The sequence below is a fragment of the Amblyomma americanum genome, chromosome 5, assembly GCF_052857255.1.
Source record: "Amblyomma americanum isolate KBUSLIRL-KWMA chromosome 5, ASM5285725v1, whole genome shotgun sequence".
Classification (NCBI taxonomy): domain Eukaryota; kingdom Metazoa; phylum Arthropoda; class Arachnida; order Ixodida; family Ixodidae; genus Amblyomma; species Amblyomma americanum.
Window position 1 is genome coordinate 166884525 of NC_135501.1, and position 26183 is coordinate 166910707.

Genomic DNA, 26183 nt, shown 5'->3' on the forward strand with positions numbered 1-26183 from the left:
CTAAGCGAACTCTCTCTCCAAGGCGCCAAAACCGCCGCTTAAGCGCACACAATACACAGAAGACCTACAGGACTGCAATCCACAGCCTACATTTACACATATTTCGGGAACCGTTTCTGCAACCATTTTGAGGCTAGGTTCATAAAACCAACCAAATTTACACTGGCGTCGACAACACTGTTTATCCACAAGCACAGCATGCATTCCGCAAAGCAGTTTCCACCTTTACGGTCATAGTTACAGTGCATACATACATAGGGGACAGTGACAATGGACAGGAAGCGATCACAATGAATGGACCACGAGTCTCGCCCTGGACAAGCTCCCTCCTTTTCAACCAGTTTCTGGTGCATCTGGTTTTGTCACATGGTACGCTGCCGAAATGGCATGATATAAACCCAAAGTTCCCCAACCTAGTAACAACCATTTTTAGTGCAAAAGCATTTCTTGTCTAATGAGTGGTGTGTACAGGACCTGCAGTCAGGGTGTGTCCCAGCGTGCGTTGGCAGAGTGTCTGCACAAATGGTCAGTCATCCATTATCGAGGTAATCAATGGAATAATCGACTAAATAAAATTTGCATGAATTTATGAGTCACCAAAATTAATTAAATGGGTAATTAATTGGACAAAGTAATTACTTCACCAATTTGTAATTAAAAGCGAGTTGGTGTATTAGTTAAAGAACTAAATTCAATTAAGATATCAAAATGATTAATTAGGCAATTGCCAAGTTAATCAGTTCAGTTTGTGAGTTACTTTACACATTGGTAATTTAATCAAAATGATTGAAAACTTAAATAGTTCATTCAATAAGCAGTTTGAATAATTATGTATCGCATGGATTAATAATTAAGCTACTGAAATGTTTAAATGGATAATTATGTAAAGTAATTAATTGGTGGGACTAGCCAATTTACCTGGCAAATTAACAATTTAGTGTAATTTGCAAATTACTTTATTACTGTTTAATTTGCTTCAATTCAAGCACATAAAGTATTAATTGATCTAAACAGTTAATTAAATTGGTGAATTGCTCCACACAATAATCGGTAATTAATCAAATTCATGAATTTGAGAGGAATGACTTAAACAGGCTCACGGCGCAAAACCGTGTCTACCGAAACGACCACGCTAGTTTCAGCAACAGATACCGCAGGTGTAGATGAAATCCCAGCGATGCCATCACTGGTTAACCTCAAAGTGGTGGCAGCACATTCGCACCAAAATTTTGAACAACCACTGGTCGTACAGCATTTCGGGTGGTGTCATAGCATCTCTTTGCATATAGTTTACATGTTTAAGTCAAGTTGGAGGCTAGCTTGCGGCAGGTATTCGGACCGATGACATACGCACCCTCATTGTGATTATTTGTTTCCTTCCTACATGCATTTTGCACAGCCTCCTAAGCTTCATTATAATTCAGTATGATATTAGCTTGAATAGTTCTGTATATGTTTCGGTGGTCCTTTGTAATAGCTTTTATTTCTCTCCCATGTGTCTGCTTGTTGTATCCCATATGTATATAATCAATTTCACATATTCATCTGACCTGTCGTAAGCTGTTAAATGTTTTATGCGATGTATCTGATTAGGAGGTCCCATTAAGTCTTTGACTTCGGGACCTGCTTCTGCATGATATGCTGTACCTATAAAATGTAGAAACAAATGTATAAACAAAATGCATGTTTTGAGAGACTTTTACCTTTTCCCTTAAGGTGCAGTTGAGGTGTCCACTGAGATGTCGAGATGAGAGTGTTACTGCGCCCTTTCCTTTCCTCAAAAACCAATTTCCGTATTAAAATGTGTGGTAGTGTGTCCTAACCACAAATTGGATATAACGAACAAGACCGGATATAACGAAATGTCTTAGTATGTTGTAACTGGAAATTGCTGAAGTCGTGTAGTAGTCAGGCATAGCAGCTGCAACAAATGCAATGCTTTCGCATTTCTCCACTGAAGCATGCATCAGTGCCCTCGTAATTTTTTCGGTTCCGCTCTCAAAAAAGAAGGGGATCGCTAGAAGGCCTAGGCTCCTCGCCGTCGCCTAACCCACATTCAAGGCTATATTGCAGTTTGCAGTGTTTGCTTCAGAAAAAAAACAATCGTGTGGTTGTAGTTGATGCTTTGCAAGGCATCTTTCCAACCTAACTCATGTCATACGAGAGAAGGACAGAAAAAAGAATGATGACAAACTTACTAACAAAAACCGCAAACTAAAAACAGGAGAGGACAACCGCACTACCCATTAACGTTCAGTTAAGAAGGCTTGAGAGAGGCTGTGAAAGGAGCTCTAAATAAAGTAGCGGTATGGCTGGGGTGTAAAAGGGTGCCGCTTAATGAATATCTTCCAGCAAGAACTTTTTGAATGAGTTTGTTAGAAGCTGAGTAATCTGTAATCAGAATTTAAATTTCAGTATTTTCGCGCTTTTCTGTCTCTTCTCGTCACTTTTTATAAGCTGTAAGGCCGGAACTCCTCCGCCGGCCCCGCCCAATTGGCCCCATTGCCAGCTGCCGATGCGCACATGAATTTCCTGAGGCGGCGGAGCTTTCTGACCCACCGGAGCTACGTGGCTGTCTAGCCACAACCATGGTACCCGCATGACGCCTGAAAGAACCTAACTGATAGCCATCTCTTAAACAACATACGTGGAAGTGTGAAACGAAGGTGGGCACAAGTATGAAAAAGTGTGAAAAAGGCGCAAGTATGTACTCTCCTCACAAGGTGCTCCAGGGCCCCTTTAAAAACACTGAGAACTGCACTTCACTCTATCCGCTTGTAATCAAATCCATTCACTAATCTTCAGTGGAAAAAAAAAATGTCAGCAAGGAAAGGTTGTGTCCATCGGATTACGATGAGCGCAACTTAACACACACGTACACCCAGCTTCAGTGTCACATCACTATCATTTGTCCCCATAGGTCAACGTTCTTAGATAAGGACAGTTGGAGAACAGCCACTCCGCGCCAGGAAGCGGCACGGACCCACACGATTGGCGCCTAGGCCGTGGCGCTGCGGTCGCTTTAGGATGTGTGCGTCGTCTGCTACTCAGAGGAGCACAGCGGACGGTGGCTGGCGGGTGTACACAAATGTATTTAAGGAATACAAAACGTCGTTTGCGCCTTGATCTCTTGTGCATTAATGAAACATGACGATTCAGTACCATATAAAACCGTAACTTTAGCCAAGCACGTTAAAGACGTGTTGGCGAACGGCTGCTCATCTCGTTGTGACTTCCTTGCTGTGCAAACTCTCAGGGAGCCGATATACTGAGGGAACGCTGTGTTCTGTTATGGAAGCTTAAAAACTCGTTTTTCGGGCTTCTTTAACCGTATCTGCATGCATGCTAGAGCAAGTTAGTTTCGTTAGCCTCCTAAAAGCCGGTTTTGGTGGCTTCTAAACATCTACGAAGTAAATGGGAATTTGTACCTAGGCAGAGGCTGCGAAATTCAGTAGGCACTTCAATTCTGAGAATGTCAATGACTCAATCTTTTCTTCCTTAACACAACTGTTGACAGAAGCTAAGAGAAAATCTCCTAATAAGGTGCTTTTCTACAGAAGTGGGTGCTGCAAGGTGAGCACTAAGAGACCCGCACTTCGCAAAATTTAGTGCTGTTACTGCAACTTCAGCCATGACGAAGCGGACCTGCAAACTACTTTGCACAGCCGCATATTACCCATGTGAAGAATTTTATCAGGCTAAACTACGGAGGGGGCAAGCGGCATGTCGTGTTTCTTCAATTTCACCATGTGGAACCACAGGAAGAAGGGCTTTCAGTTTTGGCCGAGATCTACACCCAAAAGCTCAGCTCCGAGCATCCTCGTACCCCAGGTGTAGAGCGCACGTGAACTTATCAATATGTCATCATCATCAGCCTTACTACACCCACTGCAGGGCAAAGGCCTTTCCCATGTCTCTCCAATTAACCCTGTCCTTCGCCAGCTGCATCCACCCTTTGCCTGCAAACTTCTTAATTTCATCCGCCCACCTAACCTTCTGCTGCCCCCTGCTACACTTACTTTCTCTTGAAATCCACTCCGTTACCCTTACGGACCAGCGGTTATCTTGCCTTCGCATCACATGCCCTGCCCAAGCCCATTTCTTTCTCTTGATTTCGACTAGGATGTCATTAACCCGTGTTTGTTCCATCACCCACTCTGCCCGCTTCCGGTCTCTTAACGTTACAGCTATCATTTTTCTTTCCACGGCTCGCTGCGTTGTCCTTAACTTAAGCTGAACTCTTTTCGTTAGCCTCCACGTCTCTGCCCCGTAGGTGAGTACCGGTAAGATACAGCTGTTGTGCACTTTTCTCTTGAGGGAAATTGTTAAACTGCCACTCATGATCTGAGAGAACCTGCCATATGCACTCCACCCCATTCTTATCCTTCTAGTTATCTCCCTCTCATGATCCGGATCAGCTCCTGCCCTAAGTAGACGTATTCCTTTACAACTTCCGAGCTCTCGCTGCCAATTGTGAAGTACTGTTCCCTTGCTAGACTGTTGAACATTACCTTGGTTTTCTGCATGTTAATTTTTAGACCCAGCATTCTGCTCTGCCTAACTCATTGATCATGATTTGCAGTTCACCTCCTGAGTGAGTCAGCAAGGCAATGTCATCAGCGAATCGCAGATTATTTAGGTATCTCCATTTACTCTTATTCCCAACTGTTCCCAATTCATGGCTCGGAATACCTCCTGTAATCAGGCGGTGAATAACATTGGCGAGATCGTGTCTCCTTGAATTTGCGTGTCTCCTTGAATCTGGTAATCGAGATCTAGCCACACCAACAGATCACCATGCAAGCACTCAGCTAATCGACTGTTTCGCGCACGTGCGTTTCCGTTCCGTGCTCTCGCCGAAAATGCTTGCTGCCCATGCGTGCGGCCGGGCACGGGGTGGGGGGGTAGGTTGAATAGATGGATGGGTGGATGGGTAAGGCCGAACCCTTTAAATCGGGCGGTGGCTTAAGCCACCTAGCCATGACTTATGAAATTTTACTCTTGTCTTGATTTTAGCCACCAATCAAATAACCTTCGCTTGGTTACTTCTACCCGCTTAAATTCCATATACTTTCCCTTCACTGTCCTTAAACCTCAATGCCTTGGATAAATCAGCCCCGCTGCTTTGCACTGTAGGTGAAGCCCTCTACAGAAAAATATCAAGTGTTCAGCCGTTTCCTCCTCCTCTCCTCATGCAACGCACAACGTGTCTATCTCGTGGTGCCTGACTCTATATGTCTCTTGTCCTGGCCTCAAACAACAAAGAGCTTCGAAGCTCTTTGTTGTTTGAGGCAAGATCCCCTATACAATTATCATAGATATTTTATTTGGCAATTTCCTGCTTAAACATCCTGTATGTTCCCAGTGCCGATTTCGTCAGCATCCTTGTTTTCCACAGAGCCCTCTCTGTTTCTTTAACCTTTTTCTTAACCGATAATTGCTGATTTGCCCCCTCACTGCTGCCCAGATATTTGCTTGTCAATTTTCTAGTTCGCTTTCTCCATTTCGCGTCAACATTCCTTATGTACAGGTGTCTGAAAACTTTCCTAGCCCACTGCTTTTCCCCCATTTTTCCCAATCGCTTCTCAAATGCTATCTTACTGCTAGCTTCTCTGTTCTCGAACGACGCCCATCCCATATCACCCTGTACCCCCTGATTTGGTGTATTGCCATGTGCTCCCAAAGCCAGCCTCCCTACGCCACATTGTTTAATTTCTAACCTTGCTTGAACATCTGGCCTCATGCACAGGACCGCATTACCGAAAGTCAGGCTAGGAACCATCACCCCCTTCCAGATTCTTCTTACCACTTCATACCTATTGTAATTCCACAGTGCCCTATTTTTCATGACATCTGCATTCCTACTAGCTTTATTAATTACATATTTTTCATGCTCTCTAAGATACTCAATGCTATTATTTATCCACACCCCAAGATACTTGTACTCATCCACTACTTTTCGCGTGAACTCCTGTATTCTATGCTCGCCGCCCTCATTAAATATCATGACTGCAGATTTTTCCTTACTAAACTTGAAACCTAATCTATCTCCCTCTGTACCACACATGTCTATCAACTTATGCAAGTTTCCCTTGTCAGCCATTAGCGCTATATCATACCCATTTATTAGTCCCGGTAATTGCTGTTTAATCCATTCCCCTTGCTTGCAAAAAGAAAGGTTGAAGCCTTGTCCTCTCCTCTCTAGCTTGGTCTCCAACCCTTGCTGACACAACATGAACAACAAAGGAGACAGAAGACATCCTTGCCTAAGCCCCCGCTGTATCTCTACAGGCCCCGATACATTTTTTTTCCCCATTTTGTGAGCACTCTGTTACCTTTATATATATCTTTTATAAGGTGGGGTGGTGGGGTGAACACTAGCGCCACTGTTCGCGGCGGCAGGTTTGGAAAAAAAACGGCTGATGATGATGATGCTTACTCTCTAGTGGCGGAAACACGAAGTGCCGTATTGAGAACTGAAACCCCAGACTCATTTATTCTTGTATTTCTGATTTCTTTTCAATTCTTAACGGCCCGATCCAGTATGCTGTGATCCCCTGCTACAAAGGGGAACAGTCGCAACAGCATCAGATCAGCAGCACGTGGATGGGCATGATCAGCCGTTGTGTACAGCGGCTGCTTCGTCGTGCTTTCGTCGTGCGCTCGTTTATGGAAGTTGCAGCTCTAAAAGGTATCGCCCCGGTTCAGTATCCGCATTCGCGGCGGGAGGTGTCCAACGCATGCTCCCCGAGACACAATTACCGGAGGTTTAGCTGCTGTGTTTGCTGGGCACAGGTTATCGCTAGTGAGCGACTGAAAGCTGGTCTTTCATGATGGTCCTTTGTGGTGTGCTCTCTTGTTCGTGGTGTTTGGCACATCTCACTTGTAATGATGGCTCAGTGGTCATGGTGCTCGGTTTCCGACCTGAACGACGCGGGTTCGATCCCGGTCGCGGCGGTCGCATTTAGATGGAGGCGAAATGCTAGAATCCCGTGTGCTGTGTGATGGTTAACCCCAATGGGCGAAACTATTCGTAACTCTCCAACACGGCATCCCTCATAGCGTGGGTCGCTTTAGGACCCATAAAACCATGAACAGAATCAGGTACAAATGGCAAATTACCTTAGGTTGAGCGTTTCTGCTTTCATTTTCATCTATCCTGTGATCAGTCCCGTTTTGTTGTGTGTGTGCGTGCGCGCGCGCGCGCGCGTGCGTGCGTGCGTGCGTGTGTGTGTGTGTCTTATGCTCACAATTTTAATGCTATGAATACGTGAATTTTGGGTATGTAATCAATCTGGTTGATGCTGGGGCTCAGATTTGTAGAGGATGTGTTTCTCATAATCCAGCTTTCAACTTACAGTTTTGTTAAGATGGGATATTGTCAGTGGGAAGACTGCATTGTGAAAGCTACTTGTTTGCAAAATCCCAGTATCATCCTGATGCAATAATCTTCTGGCTGTTTTCCAATGCTCTTCCATCATGAAGTTATAGTTGTGTTGATTGTGACCAAACTTTAAATAGTTCTTCTCGATAACAAGTGCGAGGAAGACAAGGCAGACATTTTGCATATACTGTATGGTCTGCATTTGAAAGTGAGAGATGACTTCTTCCTTTTTGATGCTCTTTGTAGTTTTGTTAGTGGTAAGAGTTTGGGGTTTGCATGCATCTGGTATGTAGTAATGAAGAAAGTAGCCTTTTTTTTTTTTTTCAAGCATGAACCGTCTTCCTGTGAATGCAGTCCCTGGAAACTTGTCTGTACTCGCCATGTAACTGAATTCTTTTAGAAAGCACTAGAATCAACCCTTTTTCTTATTTTTTAGTGTCCAGATCTGTCAGATCTAGCAGAACTATTCAGCAAACACAGCTTTTAGTCTCTCCTTTATTGCATTTCTATTCTGGTTGAGAGTTGCAGTATGGGCTAGTTGGTTCAATTGCAGGAATGGAAAAAAACAGCGGAACAGACAAAAACACAGGAATGGACAACATGAGGGCCCTAAGGCAGTATGCACTTGTTTTGTTCATTCCTTTGCCCTCGTCTGTTGTGCTGCTTTTTCAGTTGTTTTCATTAAGCTGTTGCACTGAGCAACCTCGCTCTGTTAGCTGCGATCAGTGTTTGTGCAGAAAAAGTGAAAAAAAAAGAATTCATGAGAAGGGATGAAAGAAATTCTGTCAGCGCTGATGTAGTTTTTTTTTTCATTTGTTGTTTTTCAGGTTGACGGCTGTCATCTTAGTCTTTGGATGAGCGTTCCTCCGCTGCTCCCATCTTCTGATTAGTCATGGGCAAGCCATTTTTACCATTTTCTTCAAAATTGTCTGAGAATTTTCTGTTGTGCGCTTCCATTTTATGCACTGTTGCAACAAAACTGTCTTTTTTTTTCTTTTTAACATTTGCATCATCATCAGCCTGACTATGCCCACTACAGGGCAAAGGTCTCTCCCATGTCTTTCCAATTAACTCTGTCCTTTGCCAGCTTGGGCCACCGTATCCCCGCAAACTTCTTAATCTCATCCGCCCACCTAACTTTCTGCCCTTCCCTTATCTGAACAGGTTAGTCCCACTCTTGTTCACACAATTACTTTGATGCCATTTCACCTTCAGCTTCCTTGCAACTACACCTTGAAGTATTCCTAATGTGCAGTTGTGCATATTGCCAACATGGTATTCTACTCTGTATAAGTGGGTTTCTACAAACCATGTTCCAGCAACGTCACCGTTCTCGAAGATATGGACTAGTTCCTCCTTTTTTTGCTTCCAGCGGCTGCCATGAAAAGTTGTACAGAACACCTGTTAACTCCTGCTCTGCTTCTTGCATTGTGGTGTCCTTGGAAGTGGCCTGTACTTGCTGCAGTCTGTTTCACGACTGCGCCTCATGTCGTGTCTGTCTTGGCAGACTGCGTCCTCTCTGCTTTACCCACACACTCTACGCCCCCACTCGCACAGTGGAGACTTCAGTTGGCTGCTGCCCTGTGGTTACCTCCTTGCATTCTTTGGCTGATGGGGTGTTCTTACAGTTTGCTGCAAAAAGTTCTCCTTATGCCTTCATAAATAGGGCTGCCTTGTTTGGTTGGTTTTCATGCTATAGCTGGGGGCCTATGTGTTGGTGAAGCTTAAAAAATCAAAAGCACACTGCTCTTGTCCCAGTAACAGATCCAGCATCTCTACAGCCCCTGCACTACAATGGATGCCCTCTTGTTCACCGTCTAGCACCCCGTGCATGTTCATCAACTCCTCCTGTAGTCCTAGTTCTGCACTGACACATATCATGTCATTCCATTCTTTACATTGGCAGTGGGTGAGCACTGTTTAACTTTGAAGCTCACATTTCTGGCACTGCCCAGATCAGAACCGGTTCTGTTTTTTCGTTCCGGCCATGTAGCCATTTTTGTGCTGTGCACCTGCTGAGAGTCGGCTGTTGACACACCCTTGTGTACATCTTTGATGCCTTCATTAATAACAACTATGACCTCTGGAGTGCTCTGCAAGACAGCTGCTACATCCACCACCCCCACTTCCTGAAGTGTGGCCTCTTTCTTCATTCTGAACTGCATGAATCTGTTCTATTAGGTCGCATAAAGGATTGTGCTTTTCATTGAAGGGCGCTCTCATCCCTATGCATAAAAGGGCACCATATTTTTTTTGTTCACATTGGGATGATTCTCGATCGCTGGTCCTGGCTTTAAGGAGGTTCAGCGATATTGGCTGTGACTGTTGCAGCTGCCGTGGCCTTCATTTTATTCTAGTTGCAGTTTTTTACTGCTTGATAGCCCTGTGCACTCACACACGTTTGACATTGTTCAGACTGCTTTCCAGTCGTCATCTCTTCTCACTTGCTCTGTGATCTGTGCAGTCTCTATTCTCAAGAGGGATCTGTGTGGGCTTGTCTTCTGCCTATTTTACTATGGTAGCGTCCAAAGAGTTCGCCTTGTCTGTGTACACCTCTGTTGGTCGCAGCTCTGCCTGCTTCGCTAACCTCATTTCGGCTACCTCTTCCTTTAGTGCCTCTTGTGACCTTTGCTCCTCTGATTTTTATTCCGGTGCTTTTATTTCAGCTGTGCCTGCTGGTTGTATCAGTTCTTCATTCTCCTGTTGCTTTTCCAGCCTGTGTTCCCCTCATATGATGCAATGCTGGTCTGTATGCCAGTGGTGCGCAATCCGTCGCACTCGTTTATAATTAAGTCATCTGTCGCCAGCAACCACGGCAAAAAAAGTATACTACTAATGAGGCTCTGCTGACACAACACTTAATGTGGACATTTTCTGTTAATTTATTAAGTAGTACCTTTTTACCTAACATCCTGGAATACAGTAGACTTTCTTTAAGCCAAACTGAAAGGACCAGAAATTTCCCCTGAAAAAGATATGTACACACATTATGCATGTCATGTATGGCACTATGCACGAAGTGGGCTAAACATTGAGATCATAAAAGTAAGTCACATTGACCTACTTAAAAATAGCGTTGGTCAGGTTTTCTCAGTCTCTTTTGCCGCCACTGCTATTTGTTTTTGTTTGTTTTTTCGCAACTGTTTTGAGGCTCTTGAGTGTACTGAAGGTTCCCAGCTGGGTGGCTGTGCATCTCTCATCTTGTTTCTTCCGCAGTGTAGCTATTAGTAACTACGAGCAGCCATGTGCCTTTCCGTCCACCACAGGCAGTGCCCATGAGGTTCTGACATCTCGCTATCTCTGTGCTGCGATAATGCGTATTGTGATGATGTGTCAGTTATAAATCCAGCTCCCAACTGTTTAATCCCTAATTTGAAAAGCAGGTCTACTCCACCCCCACACGCTGTTTAGTCCGCTGATGGTACCTGACGCGCACATGATTCCAAAATCTGGCATCTCTGCGCCGCGCACAGGAAGGAGCGAAGGTGCCCTACCCTTACTACATCGGCAAGAAAGTGTGTTTCTCTGCAAGACAGCTACTCCTCACAGCAATGTGAAGTTGCGCAGAGGCTATCTTGTCAGGGTGCTTTTTCTGCGTGGAAGCGTTTATATATTTTTACTTTCCTCGACAGTGCCACGCACACATGTTGCGAGTGCCTTTGCATGGGGCCACCAGGGTTCGCGTTCGCTGCGAAAATTCGTCTTAACCAAATCATGCGTGAGACAGTTTGTCTTAAGCAGATTTTTTTTACATTGCATCCTATGGGGGAACCACCCTAAATAGTCTTAATTGTTCATCTTATCCGGGGTCCCTGGCATTGTTCATTTATTAGGTAGCGTGTTTTCACACAGCATCCTGGAATATTGCTTACGTCGATAGGTGCCTTTGGAGTGCAAGTTATTTGTATACTACAACACTCTTACAGGCATCATTACATGTGGTAAGAGAGAATGAAAGTATTAGAGTGCAGATAACATCTGTTGTGTTCCTTAGTTTTTGATGGCAGTATGAAGCTATGATATGCCCGCTAGGCTGTTATGCTGCACGCACATTTTTTGTCAACGGTGGTGACTGGAAGTTGCACTGTCGCTGGGACTAACTCTTGATTCGGTTATATTTTCAACCATGGTTTTGTGATGATAAGCTGATTGTGGCCTGCTCTTAAGAGTATAATGCAATTGCATTAGAAATCCCTGCTGCACAAGTGCTCCTTCTCGTTCACAGATTCATAGATCACGGGTAGCCCTTTTACCACTACTGGTGCAGTGGCGTTGCAGTTAAGCTATTCGCCAATGCCCCGGCAAGTGGCTCTTTCAAATGCAGCCACCAGTGGGGCTTGTGAGACCCAGGTTGCTATACCCAAGCTCCCTGTAGGCTCATTTTTGCATGGATAATTCTTCGGGAGAGAAATAATTCTTATTTCTTGACCAATGATGTGCAATGCCATGATGGGCTGGTGGCAGTTGCATTGCGTTTATTTAAAATAATTTCCTTGCCACAGGCCATGATGGCAGTTTTCCACCTCCCCTATATTTTCTAAAAACGGTACATACATGACAGTTGCATCACATCTCTAGAGCTAATGAATGGGGTATCAGAGATCCTTTTCGTGAGAAAACTCATGAGCGGGACCTCTAATGCTGTCGCATTAAAAGCAGCCTCTCCATTTATTAGCTCTCGAGATGTTATGCTGCTCATCTCAAAAACTAATGAATGGGGAAGCTGCTTGAAATAAGATTGCATTAGAGGTCTCGTTCATGAGAAAACTCGAACGGCACCTCTAATGCTATTGCAAGAAAACCCATGAATGGGGTCTCTATAGTTATCGTATTAAAAGCTGCTTCATGTTTCATTAGCGTTTGAGACGTGATGCAGCTCTTGTATATGTGGTGTTTTTAGAAAATATGAAATATGCATAGAGAGCATGTTTTATGAAACATGCTTGCACTGTGCAGGATCGGACACCACTTGTCGCAGCCGTGACTCATCCCCTCACGAAGAACCGCAAGCAGGAGAGCGGCAGTTTGTGCGTTCCGAGTGTGGCTATGATGCTGATAATCATACCGAAGTCATGCTTCACCTTTTGATCGACACCGAAGAGAAGCCCTATGTGTGCAAGTATTGTGGTAGGGGGTTCTCATGGAAAGGCAACTTGACTGACCACCTCCGCATTCATACTGGCGAAAAGCCGTACCGCTGCAGTCATTGTCACAAGCGCTTCGCAAGGAGTGAGACCCTGAAGATCCACATCCGGACGCACACAGGCGAAAAGCCCTACCATTGCATTCATTGCACTCAGAGCTTCACGCAGAGGCCCCTTCTGGCAGAGCACCTTCGAAGTCACACGGGGGAGAAGCCATACCAGTGCACTTATTGCAGCAAAACCTTCATGCGGAAGTCCTCTCTGAATGTACACGTTCGTACCCACACAGGCGAGAAGCCGTATCAGTGCATTCATTGCAACAAGTGCTTTGTAACGAAGGCTGTCCTGAGAAATCATGTTCGCACCCACACAGGCGAGAAGCCGTTCCAATGCCACCTGTGTCCCATGGTCTTCTCACGCAAGTCAAGCTTAAGCTCACATGTAAAAAATCACAAGCATGCCAAACCACCGTATTGCCGCTTTTGCTTCGGGGCATTTGCATGCAACTAGCGGTTGGAATTTTGTCTACAGAATTGTCGCCTAAAGGCACGCACTGTTCTCTGAAGCTTGTAGTTTGTTCTGCCAGCGTGCACTGGAACACCTGCTGGCAGTTTTTTAGACTGTGTGGATTTGCCAGTTTGACTGTACAATTTTTGTTCTTTTTTTCCCTCTTTAAGTTTTTTTTTTTTTAGGCGGGGGTGCATTTTGTTGAGGCCCTGATTCTTGTGTGTTTTGTGGGGTCGTGTTGAAAATGAAGGGTGCGAGATGTACGGAATTGTTGGGGCGAACAATTTTAACTTTTATACTGGTTAAGAGTAAATAATGTGTATTGTCATGGACAGATTTATTTTTTCACAGTTATTGATACTATTGTTGTAAAGGGCTTTTTCTTTGCATTTGATTGTCAGTGTTTGTGTTTTAGTATTTTCTTTGATACTCAGCATAGTGTTAAAGCTTTTACTCAGCCGAGTTAGTGCTTTCTGGAAATAAAGGAGTGGTTGCTTTACGTTGTCCAGTGATTGAGCAAAGGCTGTGTGCTGGACAGTCACAGTAAACAGTCACAGCACAGTAAAGGAGACACATTCAATATACTGCTGTAAGTTGTATAGTTTTCTGATGTACAGTTCAATTTCTATCACTTCTCGTAGCCTAGCACAAAAACAAGGGATGAGGGTTCTCATGGGACATAGCGTAACACCATTACATAACCTGGAAAAGACAACCAGGCGTTATTTACATATGGTGTCGTCTTCTTGAAATACTTCAACAGAAATTACCATAACTTAAATTCATTCATTAAATGAAGTCTCTTAATATAATGTCTGCAATGAAATTCCTGTAACGTCATTTGCTTGGAATGCCTTTAGTTCCATAAAGACCCAAGAATTAACGAAGTGATTGACTGAAATATGACTTGATTTCATTCTTTCTCGCATCACTTTTATTCCTGTAAGTGCTTATGCCAGTTTTTTTTTTTTGTTAATCAGTGGAGAATCCTGGTTACCAAAGAACATGTCGAGAATGACAGTTAAAAGCAGACAGCACCAACTAGCTGCTGACAATTGCAAGGTAATGAGTACGAACATGAGAAAAGTGTATTCTAGCTATCAGTGGCTGTATGTATTATTAGCATAACATCATCTTAAATGGGTAGACACCTGCTACAGGTACATGGTATTGCAAAAAATGTTGCCGCCACTGTCTGGAACACGTTGAAGTAACGAGCGTTAGCTGTTTGGTTTACTAGAATTAATATGATGTCATACTCATGTGGTCTCACTTTTGTCCATCACATTGGATGTTGACATCATTGGCTACCGAATATGGCCACCATCTGCGATTGTGACGTCATAGTCATGTGGCGGCCTAAATCAGCCGGCATCTTGGATTAATTAATGATTTCATCAATTAATTACCATTATTGGCTGACATCTTGGATTTAAAAGAAATGTCACCAATAAATCACCAATTTGATATACTAATGATGTCACCAGTCAATCACCAATTGGGTTGCTACATCGATTTACTATGGGGGCTGCCATATTGATTTCCTCGGACTAAAAAAATTTCACGCTGAAGGGAGGTGGTAGCAGACCCCAAGAAATCGAAAAGCGTGATGAGTAAGAGCTAACGCTCTTAAAATTGCAGCATGACAGGGAATGCACAAAACATTACTGTGCTACTTGTCTGGTTCCCTCATGTTTCTGTAAAGCCATAGATCGCCACCTTCCCCTAAATCAAAGCTCTGAAGAAAACATGGAACGGAAATTTGAAGCTGGTTTCTTTTCTAGTACTTCAGATCATCAAAACCATGACTCGCATTTTCAAAGCTAAAATGTAACTACCTACTGGAGCAGCTTTCAAGGTAAAATAAAAAGGTTAGGATGATTTTTTGGGGGCTGTGCCATGCAAAAAATAAATGAAAAAAAAACTTTGCCTCTGGCTACTTATCACTGAGCAGGGAGACAAGAGTACATGGTTTGAGAATTTACCCTTGAAATGGAAAAGAAGCCCGGTATGTTTAAACTATGCATTAATTTTTGTTTTGAATTGTTTTAGTTGATCGACATTTCAACTTGGCTAATTTTTTTTTCCTTTTGAAGAAAAAACATTCCAACAGTTCTTGAATCCAGTCGCAGCAGAACAGTTTTCTTTTCTTGTTTAACGGAAGAGAGTTCATATGACCATACGACATAAAAAAGGGGTCATCTGCATTGTATGCTGTATGTGTGAGAAGGAATATGAGCTCGGTGCAAACAATGTTCACATTATTTTTAATGTGTAGAGTGTTAAAAAAGAAAGGGCTCGCCGAAAAAGAATTGAGTTCGCAGACACCCAGACCGCTAGTTCCAAAGATTAAGCAACGGCAAGAAAAACGCTTCACCAGGGCAGCTGCTGGGAGAGCAGCTTATTAAATAGCAGACTTTTTTATTGATTTTAGCAAGTACCTCAAACAAACGTGGTATGAAACAATTCTGCCGAGCAAATGTCATTTTTGTGTAAAATTTGGGCTCGAACAATCCACCGGTTTAGCTGAGAGAAGCTTTCTACAGCACGCGTTTTTTTTTTTTTTTAGAATAGAATAGAATTTTATTTACGTCACTGTACATGATGTAGGAGACCTGCAGAAAAAGATGCCAGAAGCCAGCTTGACAGAGCCACAGGCCCCCTGCATTGGCAGTACTCAGTGGAGATAAACAGCACCTAAGTCATAACGAAATAAATCGAGGGTACAGCACACAGAATAATACGAGGTGCATACATGATAACTTAAGAGTGGCATATCTACAACTACATTTCTCATGCAAAAACAAAAACAAATATGTGTACTGCAATTTGAAAAACTCGCACAATGTCTTGAACGTAATTTTTTCAATTTGTTTATTTTGAGCTTCTAAACTGTTCAGTATCCTTGGCAGTTTGTTCTGCAACATTTGAAGGCCGTATGTTGTTCTGCTTGTTTTAACCTTCTGTGGCTCGAAATGGCGTGTATTGTATGACTCTAGATTTCTTTGTAGTTTAGCTATTTCCTTAATAAAACCATAATTATATTTAGCATCTTGTTTGAAGAGTTTGCGAAGCCAGTATTCGTAATAGTTTGTGGGGGAATAACGTTGTACTTTGTGAATAACGCACGCATATGAGAGTGCACTGGAACATTTTCTACAGCTCTTAAAAACTTTTTTTGCAAAATGAGCATCCTTTCAATGTTGGATTTAGTAGTTGATTGTCATACCAGATGACAATAGTTCAGTCTAGAGGAGAAAAGGCTACTGTAAATTAACATCAAAATGTGGCGAGGGAATACATGACGATTTCAAGCAACTATGCCAACTATTTGTGACAACTTTTTTCCAATGGAATCAACGTAGTCATCCCATGACATTGTGTCTTGAAACATGATGCCCAAAGTCTTAAATCTAGGCACAATCCCTATGATAGTTGAGCGTAGTAAAATTTTATTTTGTGTATCGATGTTTTTGTTTCTACTATGAAACAGAACTGCTTTTGTTTTATCAGCGTTTATTCTCAAGCTGTCTTTTTTTGTCCATTCATCAAGCTTCATTAGCGCTACATTGGCTGCAGCTATTATCTGATGGCTTGATTCACCTGTAAAAAATATACTTGTGTCATCTGCTTAGTTTATAAATACAGCGGATGGAGCTATGCAATACACATTGTTCACATACAGGTCAAAAAGGAAGGGGCCCAGAATACTCCCCTGTGGTACGCCGTAGAAAACACGAAGTGGGTTGGACAAAGAATCATCTATGGCTACTATTTAGGTACAGTGTTTTAGGTAGGAATCGATAAGGGCACTGGCTTTTCCGTAAAAGCCATAATGTTCCAGCCTCTTTATCAGCACCGCATGAGTGATAGTGTCGAAAGCTTTGAGAAGTCGACATACAAGCCCAAAACTAGCGTTCCTTCTTCCAGCCTGCTTAAGATGTGTTCCTTTTGGGTCACAAGTGCAAGTTCTGTGCTGAATCATTTGCAAAAACGAAACTGGGAGTTGGCTAGCAGCTTATGTTTTCCTTCAAAAGTTGTCATTCGTTCTAAAATGGCCTTCTCTAAAGCTTTGGAAAAGGTCGGAAGTATTGATATGGGACGGTAATTTCCCATGTTATTCTTGTTACCTTTTTTGTAAAGTACACTTACTCGAGCAACCTGCATTCCATGCGGAAATATGGCCTGCTCAAAACATAGATTAAATATGTGCACTAGACATAGAGCAAGAAGGTGGGCAACGTATTTTATTGGTTTTATTTGAAAACCCTCAACATCTTTGGCACACCTATTTCTTAGGTTTAAAATTATGTTTGTAATCTCTGTTTCATTGACTGGAGTCAGAAACATCGAACTTGAATTGCGCGGAAAATTCGGAAGCTCATTAAAATCCGCGTTTCTGTTGACGTTTGTAAATTATTTATTGAAAGCATCTGCAAGAGGTTTCCCGGTGAGCTCTGTGTCATTTACTTTTATTTTACAGACATTATCGGGTGCTATTTTATTGTTTAGCATAGAGTTCAGCCTGCGCCATGTTATGTCCATCTGACCTGCTATAGGGAAAAATGTACTGTCTAAATATTCACGTCTCGCTTTCTTTATATTTTTATCTAAGAGATTATGATAGGCTTGAAACTCTAGCAGTACTTTTTTCATCTTTGCTTTGGATAAACTGGTGGTATAATTTATTTTTTTCTCTAATTCTCACGGAAAGTTCTGCACTAACCCATGGTTTTCGAATCTTTCTACCCTTTTTTACTGCGACTAGAGGAAAACTCCGCTCATAAATTGGCTTGAATATATCGAGAAAATTATCAAATGCGGTGTTTACATTTTTGCTGAAAAAGACTGGATCCCACGAAGTCTGCACAATTTTGTCATAGAACAGTGTTAGTTTTCGCTCTGTTATGTGTTGAACAAAATAGCTATGCCGTGTTGTGTCTGTCTTTCTCTGTCCCTTTGTCCCGCTTTGCGCTACTCTCACTTTCCATGGATCACCGTTACCGACTCGCCCAAGTTTCTACCCTTGTGAAGCTATGCCGTGTTTTTCTGTTTTTTAACTGACCTTTGGCACATAAGAATATAGGTAAATGATCACTGAGATTTGAGGTTAGCACACCTGCATTAATCCTGCTTGCATCAATGCTTGTAAGAAACACATCAATCAAGAAGGATGAACATGCTGTCTCTCGGAATATCGATTGTGTTCCGAACACCATGAGTGTTCAACAAGACAGCAAGGTTAGTCTGCAAAGAAGCGTTCAATATATTAATTTTAATGTCACCACCGAATATAGCATTAAGACAGTTCATATTAATGAACAGGAACAGTGTTTCTAAATAGTAAAAAAGAAAAGTGCCATTTTTTCATTTGGTGGCCGATAGCAGACGACCAACACATCGTTTTGCAAGCGAACAGATACAACTTCATAATCTTCGGTAAGTGTAGAAAATTCTTCAAGCAGCTTACATTCAAACATTTTCTTGACCAAAATGCACACCTCTCCACCCATCCAGCGGAGTGATTTAAATAGTAAGTTTCATACCCAGCAAGTCGGTAAACGTCGTCACTTGACCATGTCTTGGTTAACATTACAGAATCTAGTGGCTCATTCAGGTCCTTGAAAAGTAGTTCCAGATCTAGTTTCTTATTTTTTATTGATCTTTCGTTCAGATGAAAGCATTTGAATGATTGAAAAAACTGTTTTCCTATATGTTTCCGAAAGTCGTGCGGCAAAACGTAATACGCCATTTTCTTAGCTGCCCGCTTAGACTCTTTTAGGCGAGCTTATCTAGGTCGTCAGCGCTAGCAACACCAGTACTGCCTTCTGCCCATCAGCCTTTCGCACCAGGATTCTTCCATTGCTATGCTACACGTATTTGCATTTCTTTACCTTTGCCCAGTTCTTAACTTCAAACTGTAGCACATGGGTTCTTTTCGTCAGGTTTTCCAGTATGAAGGTATTGTCATCAGTTTCTTGCAGTTTCTTTGTTTTGCCACCATGCATCCCTTTCAGCCTGCCTTGCGAACCGACAGATGATACCTGCAGGATAATTAAATTGCGGAACTGTACCCCAAAGCTAATCTAAATCGTAAATGTGCCCTAAGGGCTTGCCCGCTCGGGACTCCCAACTCGAACCAAAGTCAGTGAGAGACTGCGTTGCTCGGCTCGGATCCGGAGACGACTCCGGACAATGAGCTGGGCCCTAGAGGTTGCCTGGAAGCGCAGACTTGTGGCCATCTGACGCCGTCATGATGGCCGACTCAAGATATTTCAAGATGGCCCTTAACCTCTCACCCTTGTCTGTACGACAAAGTTTTACGACCACCAGGTGAGCGCGCGACACCGCTGTCCCTGCAGTCTGGCCGTGGCCTGTACTGCTGGCGCCAGCTTCCCTGCTGCCCTATTGCCGCAGATGGGACTAGGTTGGGGGACACCGCCCTCTGAAAATGAAAATTGGTTTTGGGGGGAAAAAATGGCGCAGTATCTGTCTCGCATCTCGACGGACACCTGTACCGCGGGCCGGAAGAGGTAGAGGAGGGGCTGAGAGAAGAGGAGGGCAGTGGAATAATTTCGACCACCTGGGGATCTTTAACATGCACTGGCATGGCACAGCACATGGGCGCTGTTGCGTTTCGCCTCCATCGAAACGCGTCCGCCGCGATAGGGTACGTTATTAGAACCCGGGTACTCTGGCTCAGTTGACGAGCCACCGCGGCGGCTCCTTTTTCTACCACCCTTATGTGGGGGCACTGCTGAGAGCGGGGGTACGGGGATTTCACGAGCGAATCGCGCAGTGTCCATATATCCATGCATGGGAGAACGCGATCCGCGCTGCTCGCTACGCTGAGTACGCGCGCGGCGGCCTTGACGATGGCCTGCCCATCGCTTCGATGCCTACCGAGGTACCCCAGTTTTTTCCTTCCTCCGTGGACACGGAGCTGCTTCCAGTTGCCCATCGTGTGCCCTCCCGCGCTACTGCCCTGCAACGGTTCCTCGGCGGCCCCCTCTATCGCCTAAACTCCAGCTGAGAATTGTATACGCTGTCATGGAAATCAAGACACACAAGAAATACATACTACAGTCGGACTCTATAATAACATTAGCTCATGTATACGCATCCACAGAACACACTTCTGCTTCCGTGTATATAACCCTCATTTAATGTAGAGACTCGTACTGGGGTCAGTGGCGCAGTTATTTAATTTCGACCGCAGTGACCGAGCAAATGATGAATACAGTATAGTATGTTATAAGCTGGTTAAGCTGCAGATAGCTCTTATCTTAAGAATCGTATTATAGCTCTGCCTTGTTTGTTGAATATGTTTACATGGGTGTGGTTCCTTTTGATGCCCAGCTGCGCCACTTGCAGTCTATAGTGGTCCCACTTTGCGAACCACTTGCTTTCGAATGGCACCACTTAAAAGCAAGCGGGACCACTTGTAATTAAATGGCACCATGCATGCACTTGTAAGCTACTTGGACCATTTTTTCACTTGTTTTGAAGTGGTACCACTTGAAAACAAATGGGACCTTTTGGAATCCCACTTCAACCTCGCTCTGGTTCCATCGAAACATATTCGGTAAAGCGCGGTCACTGCAAAGTAGACCTGGTGAAGGTTTTTACCTCTTTTTTCTTAAATTTATCCCACATTGATGCTGTAACTTGGGCGTCTAGCGCGGAAACGTGCATCACAATCAAGTTCAGCGTTGGCGACGCTAGCGTAACGGGACGACACAGACGTCCTGGCGTCTGCTAGTGTCTTCCCATTGCAATGCAAAGAACAATTCTTTTTTAAACATTTTTCCCGAAAACTCCGCTGGTCTCCTCATGCAGTTAACGGCGCAACAGGTGGGCGCTGGCTTGTAAAAACACGAGAACGACGAAAAGACGGAATGCCAAGGGAAAAACAGAAACTGAAACTGAGAAACTGTCAAATTTCGTGCTCCGCCAAAGGCTGACTTTCGGGACGCTTACTTCCGGTAGTACTGGCGGGCGCTTGTCGCGCTTGTGCAGGCGGCAGGCCTAAGCAACAGACCGAGCAGACGAAGGCACGAAGGTACTTGACATTTGTCTTTATGGTCCCGTGTTTGAGTGGAGCTTGACGCATGCTTGATGCCTCAGGGCCAGTTGTTCTGAAGGTAAAAACAGCCTGTTCCTTTGAGGGCTCTTCGACCCAAACACCAGCGCTGAATAACGAGTTTCATGCTGCCTCAACGAACCGTTAGCTAGCTGTTTAGCGTCACTTTCAGTGTCATTCGCGCAGTGCCACACGATGTATGAAACTAGAAGCGCTTAGTCCAACGCATTCTCCTTGAGACAAAACAACCTAATTGAATACTGCGCGGAGTTCAGAGCTGCACTTCTTTGCTGTGCACAAGTGAGAGAGCACCTTCTGCCAGTCGACGGTGTGAAAGAGCCTGGAGAGCTGTTTACAACCGTCTGCATTGGTTGGATGGATACGGCTGAACCCTTTACATCGGCCCCCACCTGCGCCCCCTCGTACACATAAATGCCCGCATTAGTGCACGAGCTCCCAACTATTTCCGGAGGGTAGCGCGTGTTGACGCCATGATCTGCAAACTCTTGAAGGGCTGTATGGTCATTTGAGCACATGTTCAGGGAGTACTGGCCCTGTTTGGATGAGGAAGTTTGCTCTGTGTTGTTTGCATCTCACGCCGTAGTGAAGGAAATGGTTGTTTTTCAAAGATGGGGGATTTTCGAGTGAATATAATTTCCGAAAGCTAGGCTGCATTGGTCAGGTATCCGTGTTCATTAGCAACCGTGCAAAAATCAGCCTTTTTCTTTTATGTGTGCGTCGAAATTAATCAAGTCTGACTGAATTATTCAGCTTTCCTTAATTGTGTTACCATTCAGCTGTTACATATACTGAATAGTTCAGTTAGACCCGATTAATTTTCACGCGCACATAAAAGAAAGAGGCTGACTCTTGTGCAGTTGCTAATGAGTACAGATAAATGACTAATGCAGCCTAGCTTTCAGAAACTCTTTTCACTTGAAAATTGTAAGTTCACCTTGTCGTTTTCTGATTGGTGTTTTTGCGTAAATAAAAAAGAAAAGCACATGAGAAGGGATAAATGATATTCCTGGTCTGAGATTGTTTCCTTTTTTGTTTGTTATTTTCCAGGTCGGACTCCATCATCTCACATTTTCTACAAGTACACCTCCACTGTGCCATTCTGCAGAACAGTCATGGGCAAGCCATCCTTACTGTCTCTGTGGTTGCTGTCATGTGCACTCCCAGGGACCTCGGAACAGGGGGAGGCAAGGGGGGCAACCCAAGGGGGGTTGTTGCCCCCCCCCCCCCCCCCGCAACATTTTTCCGGGGGGGGGGGGGGAGGGGGGGGGGGCAGCGCACCCCCCCAGTCTCCACTTACTTGCACTTGGATCAGATTTCTGACAATTGATACACTTCAGTTCTAGGACTCTTTTAATGCAAAGTACAGTGAGGCTGAGCTACTTGGCTGCGTAAACAGTTGTAAAGCATTTTGTATATGAGTAACCTAAACCAATCATATCCCAACAGAAGCAGACTGTCTGACCTGTGTACATGACCATGATTAACAGAATTTAAACAAACCATGCACAAACTTTTTAAATACAATTGATCACTCCTAGTGCGTAAAGCTTCCCATTCCAGTTCGTTTTATATTGCCGTGAATCTTTGCGCCATTTGTTCGTTTGCACTCTAAATCGCCGGCTTGCGGCTTTATTATCTTGTTTTGTAATGCGAGATGCAACCAGACTTATCTCTGTTGATCGTGGCCACGTGGAAATGCTTCCACATTTTTCCAGATTGTTGTAATTGCTTTTGGTTCTTTATCTCGAAAGTTCCTTGCCATCTTTAAATTGAGCGCGGCCAAGTACTGCAGGCATTCACTTCGATGACTGCTGAACACACTTAATTGTGGCTAACGCTGCCACCGGGCCATTCAGTTCTTAATGGGCGCGAGTCAGCCTGTTAAACAGTTTCTTTTGGAAGCCTTTTCGTCGTCTTCCTGACTGCTAGAGTGTCGTCACCCCAACGTGACAGTTTACATGAACCTTTGAACATTGAAAAAATAAAAAAATAATAAAAATGAAATTTATGTAAATGAGTATTAAATAAGAAACAAAATAAGCTTGAAGTCTTGCCCCCCGCCACTCAAACAAAAGTTCCGGAGTCCCTGTGCACTTCTGTTTTAAACTGTTGCAAACAAAAAAATTAGTTTATTTATTTTTTTTTCACTTTAAGCTGTTCATGCCCTCCTGCCAGCTTCCCTTATTTTGGCAGATTTGCCCCACATATACGATCTTTTGAACAAGCAATTACACAGAGCAATTACTCTGGTGCTAATTCACGTTTAGTTTCCTTGCAACCTTCCAAGGTTGGTTAGCAGTTGTGCCGTTTGACTGCTGAGCCCAAGAAAGTGGCAGCTGCATTTTGATAGAGGCAAAATGCGAACATGCCCTTTTCCTGCTAAATGACGTCAGTGCATGCTAAAGAATCCCAGGTATGTGAAATAAATCGGCTGCCCTCCGCTACGGCGCCTCTCAAAGCCGATGTATAGCTCTGGGACGTTAGACCCCACATACCATACCTTGCCTTTAGCTGCACCTTGAAGCATTGTTTTTATGTAACGGTGCATATTGCCAACACGATGACTATAGCTTGATGGGCTCCTGTTATGACCAGACTGGTCATGTTGGTAGGTACTAACGGGGGAACAAAAAGTGTTCAATGCACAACAATGCATCTGCACATCTGGTGCCCCAGTACTCCACTAAGGCCACGATTGCAGTGTCCATTTTGTGCTCATAGACTTCTTTAACAGTGTCTTTGCAACTGCTCGTGTTTTTTTTTTACATAGTATTGTACATCAAGAATACGAAGGGTACCACGCAGAATTGATATGAGCACTTTTATACATGGTATAAAGAAACGACAGTGCCAAGCTTAGCAGCAGAATGGCAACCCATGTGGCAATCAGCTGGCCCAATTTTGATACCAGAGGCTTGTTTTGGGACGTTTTGTCGGCCATAGATTCAATGGTTAAAACTGCTCAGAATTTTTACATTAAAGGGACACTGAGGAGAAATTGAAGTTGGCTTGTATCGATAGAATACCAGCTCCTGATCACAAAAATGCCGCTCTTACTGAAAACAAAGCTGTTGTAAGGTAGAAAATAGCAAGAACCAAAATACAGGTATCGCCGCCACAGGCCAATCTCGCAAGTACAAGCGTGGCGACGTCATAGGACAAGAGACGTCACCTTGGAGGAATTTTCCTTCCTACATGGTGCTGCAAATCTCTGAGGCTGACAAAGGAAGGTTGCGCGGTTCAATATTGAGGGAAGTTTTGTTTTGAAACCGATAGTGCACTTTTAACACACAAGAAAGGCAGGCAAAAGACAACCTGAATGTTGGAAGCAAAGAAAACCGATGCTTGGCGGCGCCACAGGCTGCCAGGAGAGTTTCGATTTGTTATGGCGTTTCGCGTCTATGAGCTTTGCGTGCCCCGTGGTTTTGTTTTTGACACGCCTCGATTTACAAGCGCCGAACAGCAGAGGAACTCCAAGTGCCGCTTCAAGTGCTAGTTAACCTTTGAAGAAGTCTGTTAAGGCTGGTCAGATGATTGCCACGGCCGATGAAAAACTATGATGGCACGATGGTCGGTGATCGTACAAGGCAGTTCGCAGTATAAAGAGCACTTGTGTCTTCGCACGCTCGCCTGGTGAAACATTCCCGGCTGTGCCAGTCGACTTCAAACAACTTAACGGAAATCGTTTATTAGGGACGGGAGACAAGGTAAAAGGCAGTTAAGAAAAATTGTTGATGGCCTAGCTCTGTTAGGCCAGGATATACGTAGCGAAAGCACGGAGATTTCTGCATCGGAAGAGTGCATTCAGTAGATGCACCTTTATTGATGGTTATACCTTGAGCCGTCGTGGTGGAGTGGTAGCGTCTCCACCTCAAACGCCAAAGGCCCTGGTTTGATTATGAGCCTCGGCACCGGATTTTTTTTTTTTTATCCAGTGAGTGGGCGGGGGGTTTCAGTGGCTCCCATAGATGCCGCCACCGAATACGTCGGTTAGCGGTTAAGCGCAGGCTCTGTTAAGGCGCGCTTATGCTCCGGCGTAACGCGCGCGCGCGCTGCACAGCGACGTCACGTCGGTCAAAGCGAGACCCTCTATACTACAACTGCGCTTGACCGCCGACATGTTCGGCAGCTTCGGTGCACTCTGACTGCACTGGCGGAGACTTGGAGCGTGTCCCTATTTCGCGCCGAGTGCGCCAGCCGCCGCCGGCCCGGCCAGACTGATTCGGCTCCGCGGCGAGGTGCACTCTGACTGCACTGGCGGAGACTTGGAGCGTGTCCCTATTTCGCGCCGAGTGCGCCAGCCGCCGCCGGCCCGGCCACTGATTCGGCTCCGCGGCGAGGTGCACATTGTGACGTAATTCAATAGCTTCGGCAGTTGGGCGAAGCTGTTCTTTTCGAGCTCTCGGCTAATTTAATCCATTCACAGTACACATCTGAAGGTACATGCAAGTGGGCAAGAGAGCCCGATCCAGTGGACCCGTTGGATCTAGCGGAAGCCGTTGAAGTGTCGTGCGTCGGCTTTAGTTTCAAGCCGCCAACATTAAATGCGGTCGCCCTTGAGCACCCATCCGTTTTTTGTGGGAAAAAAATAAATAACTTGGCCCTTGCAACCGTGGAGACCTTGATGCCGCCTGCTGCACTGTGCAACCGCGCCGTTCAAGGAATCACAATCCATTGGCCCCAAAGCCCCGGCCAGCCTCCGATGGGTGCAACGCTCCAACCTTGTCCTATCCCCTCGCGACTCCCCGCATTGTGGTTTTGATATTTAGTTTGCAACGGCTGCTCACGGCGGCAGGGGGAAAGGACCCGCAGGCGTCTAACCTAACCGTGCTCCCTTAAAAGCATTGCACGCTCTGTGGGGCTGAGGTCGCTGAAATGCAGGCCGGAGTTTTTGCGAGAACTACGTCGTCGGGTTTGGGAACGGGATCCATCGTAATACTGGCAAGGTGCTGGTGAAAACGTAAATGAAGCGATGGTAGCGACTCCCGATAGATGCCTTTAACGTGCGGCGGTGGTAGCTTTCATTTCGGTAGCTGCTAGACCG

At 44.5% G+C, this 26183-nt stretch overlaps 2 protein-coding genes across 3 annotated transcripts in view; both read left to right on the forward strand.

Moving 5' to 3' along the window:
- The first annotated feature begins 6426 nt into the window (after positions 1-6426).
- Positions 6427-13534, forward strand: LOC144132970 (uncharacterized). Of its 2 annotated transcripts, none has more exons than XM_077665738.1 (3): positions 6427-6691; positions 8212-8280; positions 12341-13534. In XM_077665738.1, the coding sequence occupies exons 2-3, from the start codon at positions 8277-8279 to the stop codon at positions 13036-13038; spliced, it is 702 nt and encodes a 233-aa protein (XP_077521864.1). In that variant the 5' UTR covers positions 6427-6691; positions 8212-8276; the 3' UTR covers positions 13039-13534. The 2 variants fall into 2 exon arrangements, with proteins under 2 accessions (XP_077521864.1, XP_077521866.1); XM_077665740.1 differs by lacking the exon at positions 6427-6691 and adding an exon at positions 7260-7281.
- A 7496-nt stretch (positions 13535-21030) lies between these two features.
- The window catches only part of LOC144132972 (uncharacterized), a 34656-nt gene continuing 29503 nt past the window's right edge, over positions 21031-26183 (forward strand). The window contains exons 1-2 of the mRNA XM_077665745.1: positions 21031-21097; positions 22187-22255. Coding sequence (XP_077521871.1) covers positions 22252-22255 — 4 coding nt within the window. The 5' untranslated portion in view covers positions 21031-21097; positions 22187-22251. The remainder of the gene's footprint in view (positions 21098-22186; positions 22256-26183) is intronic.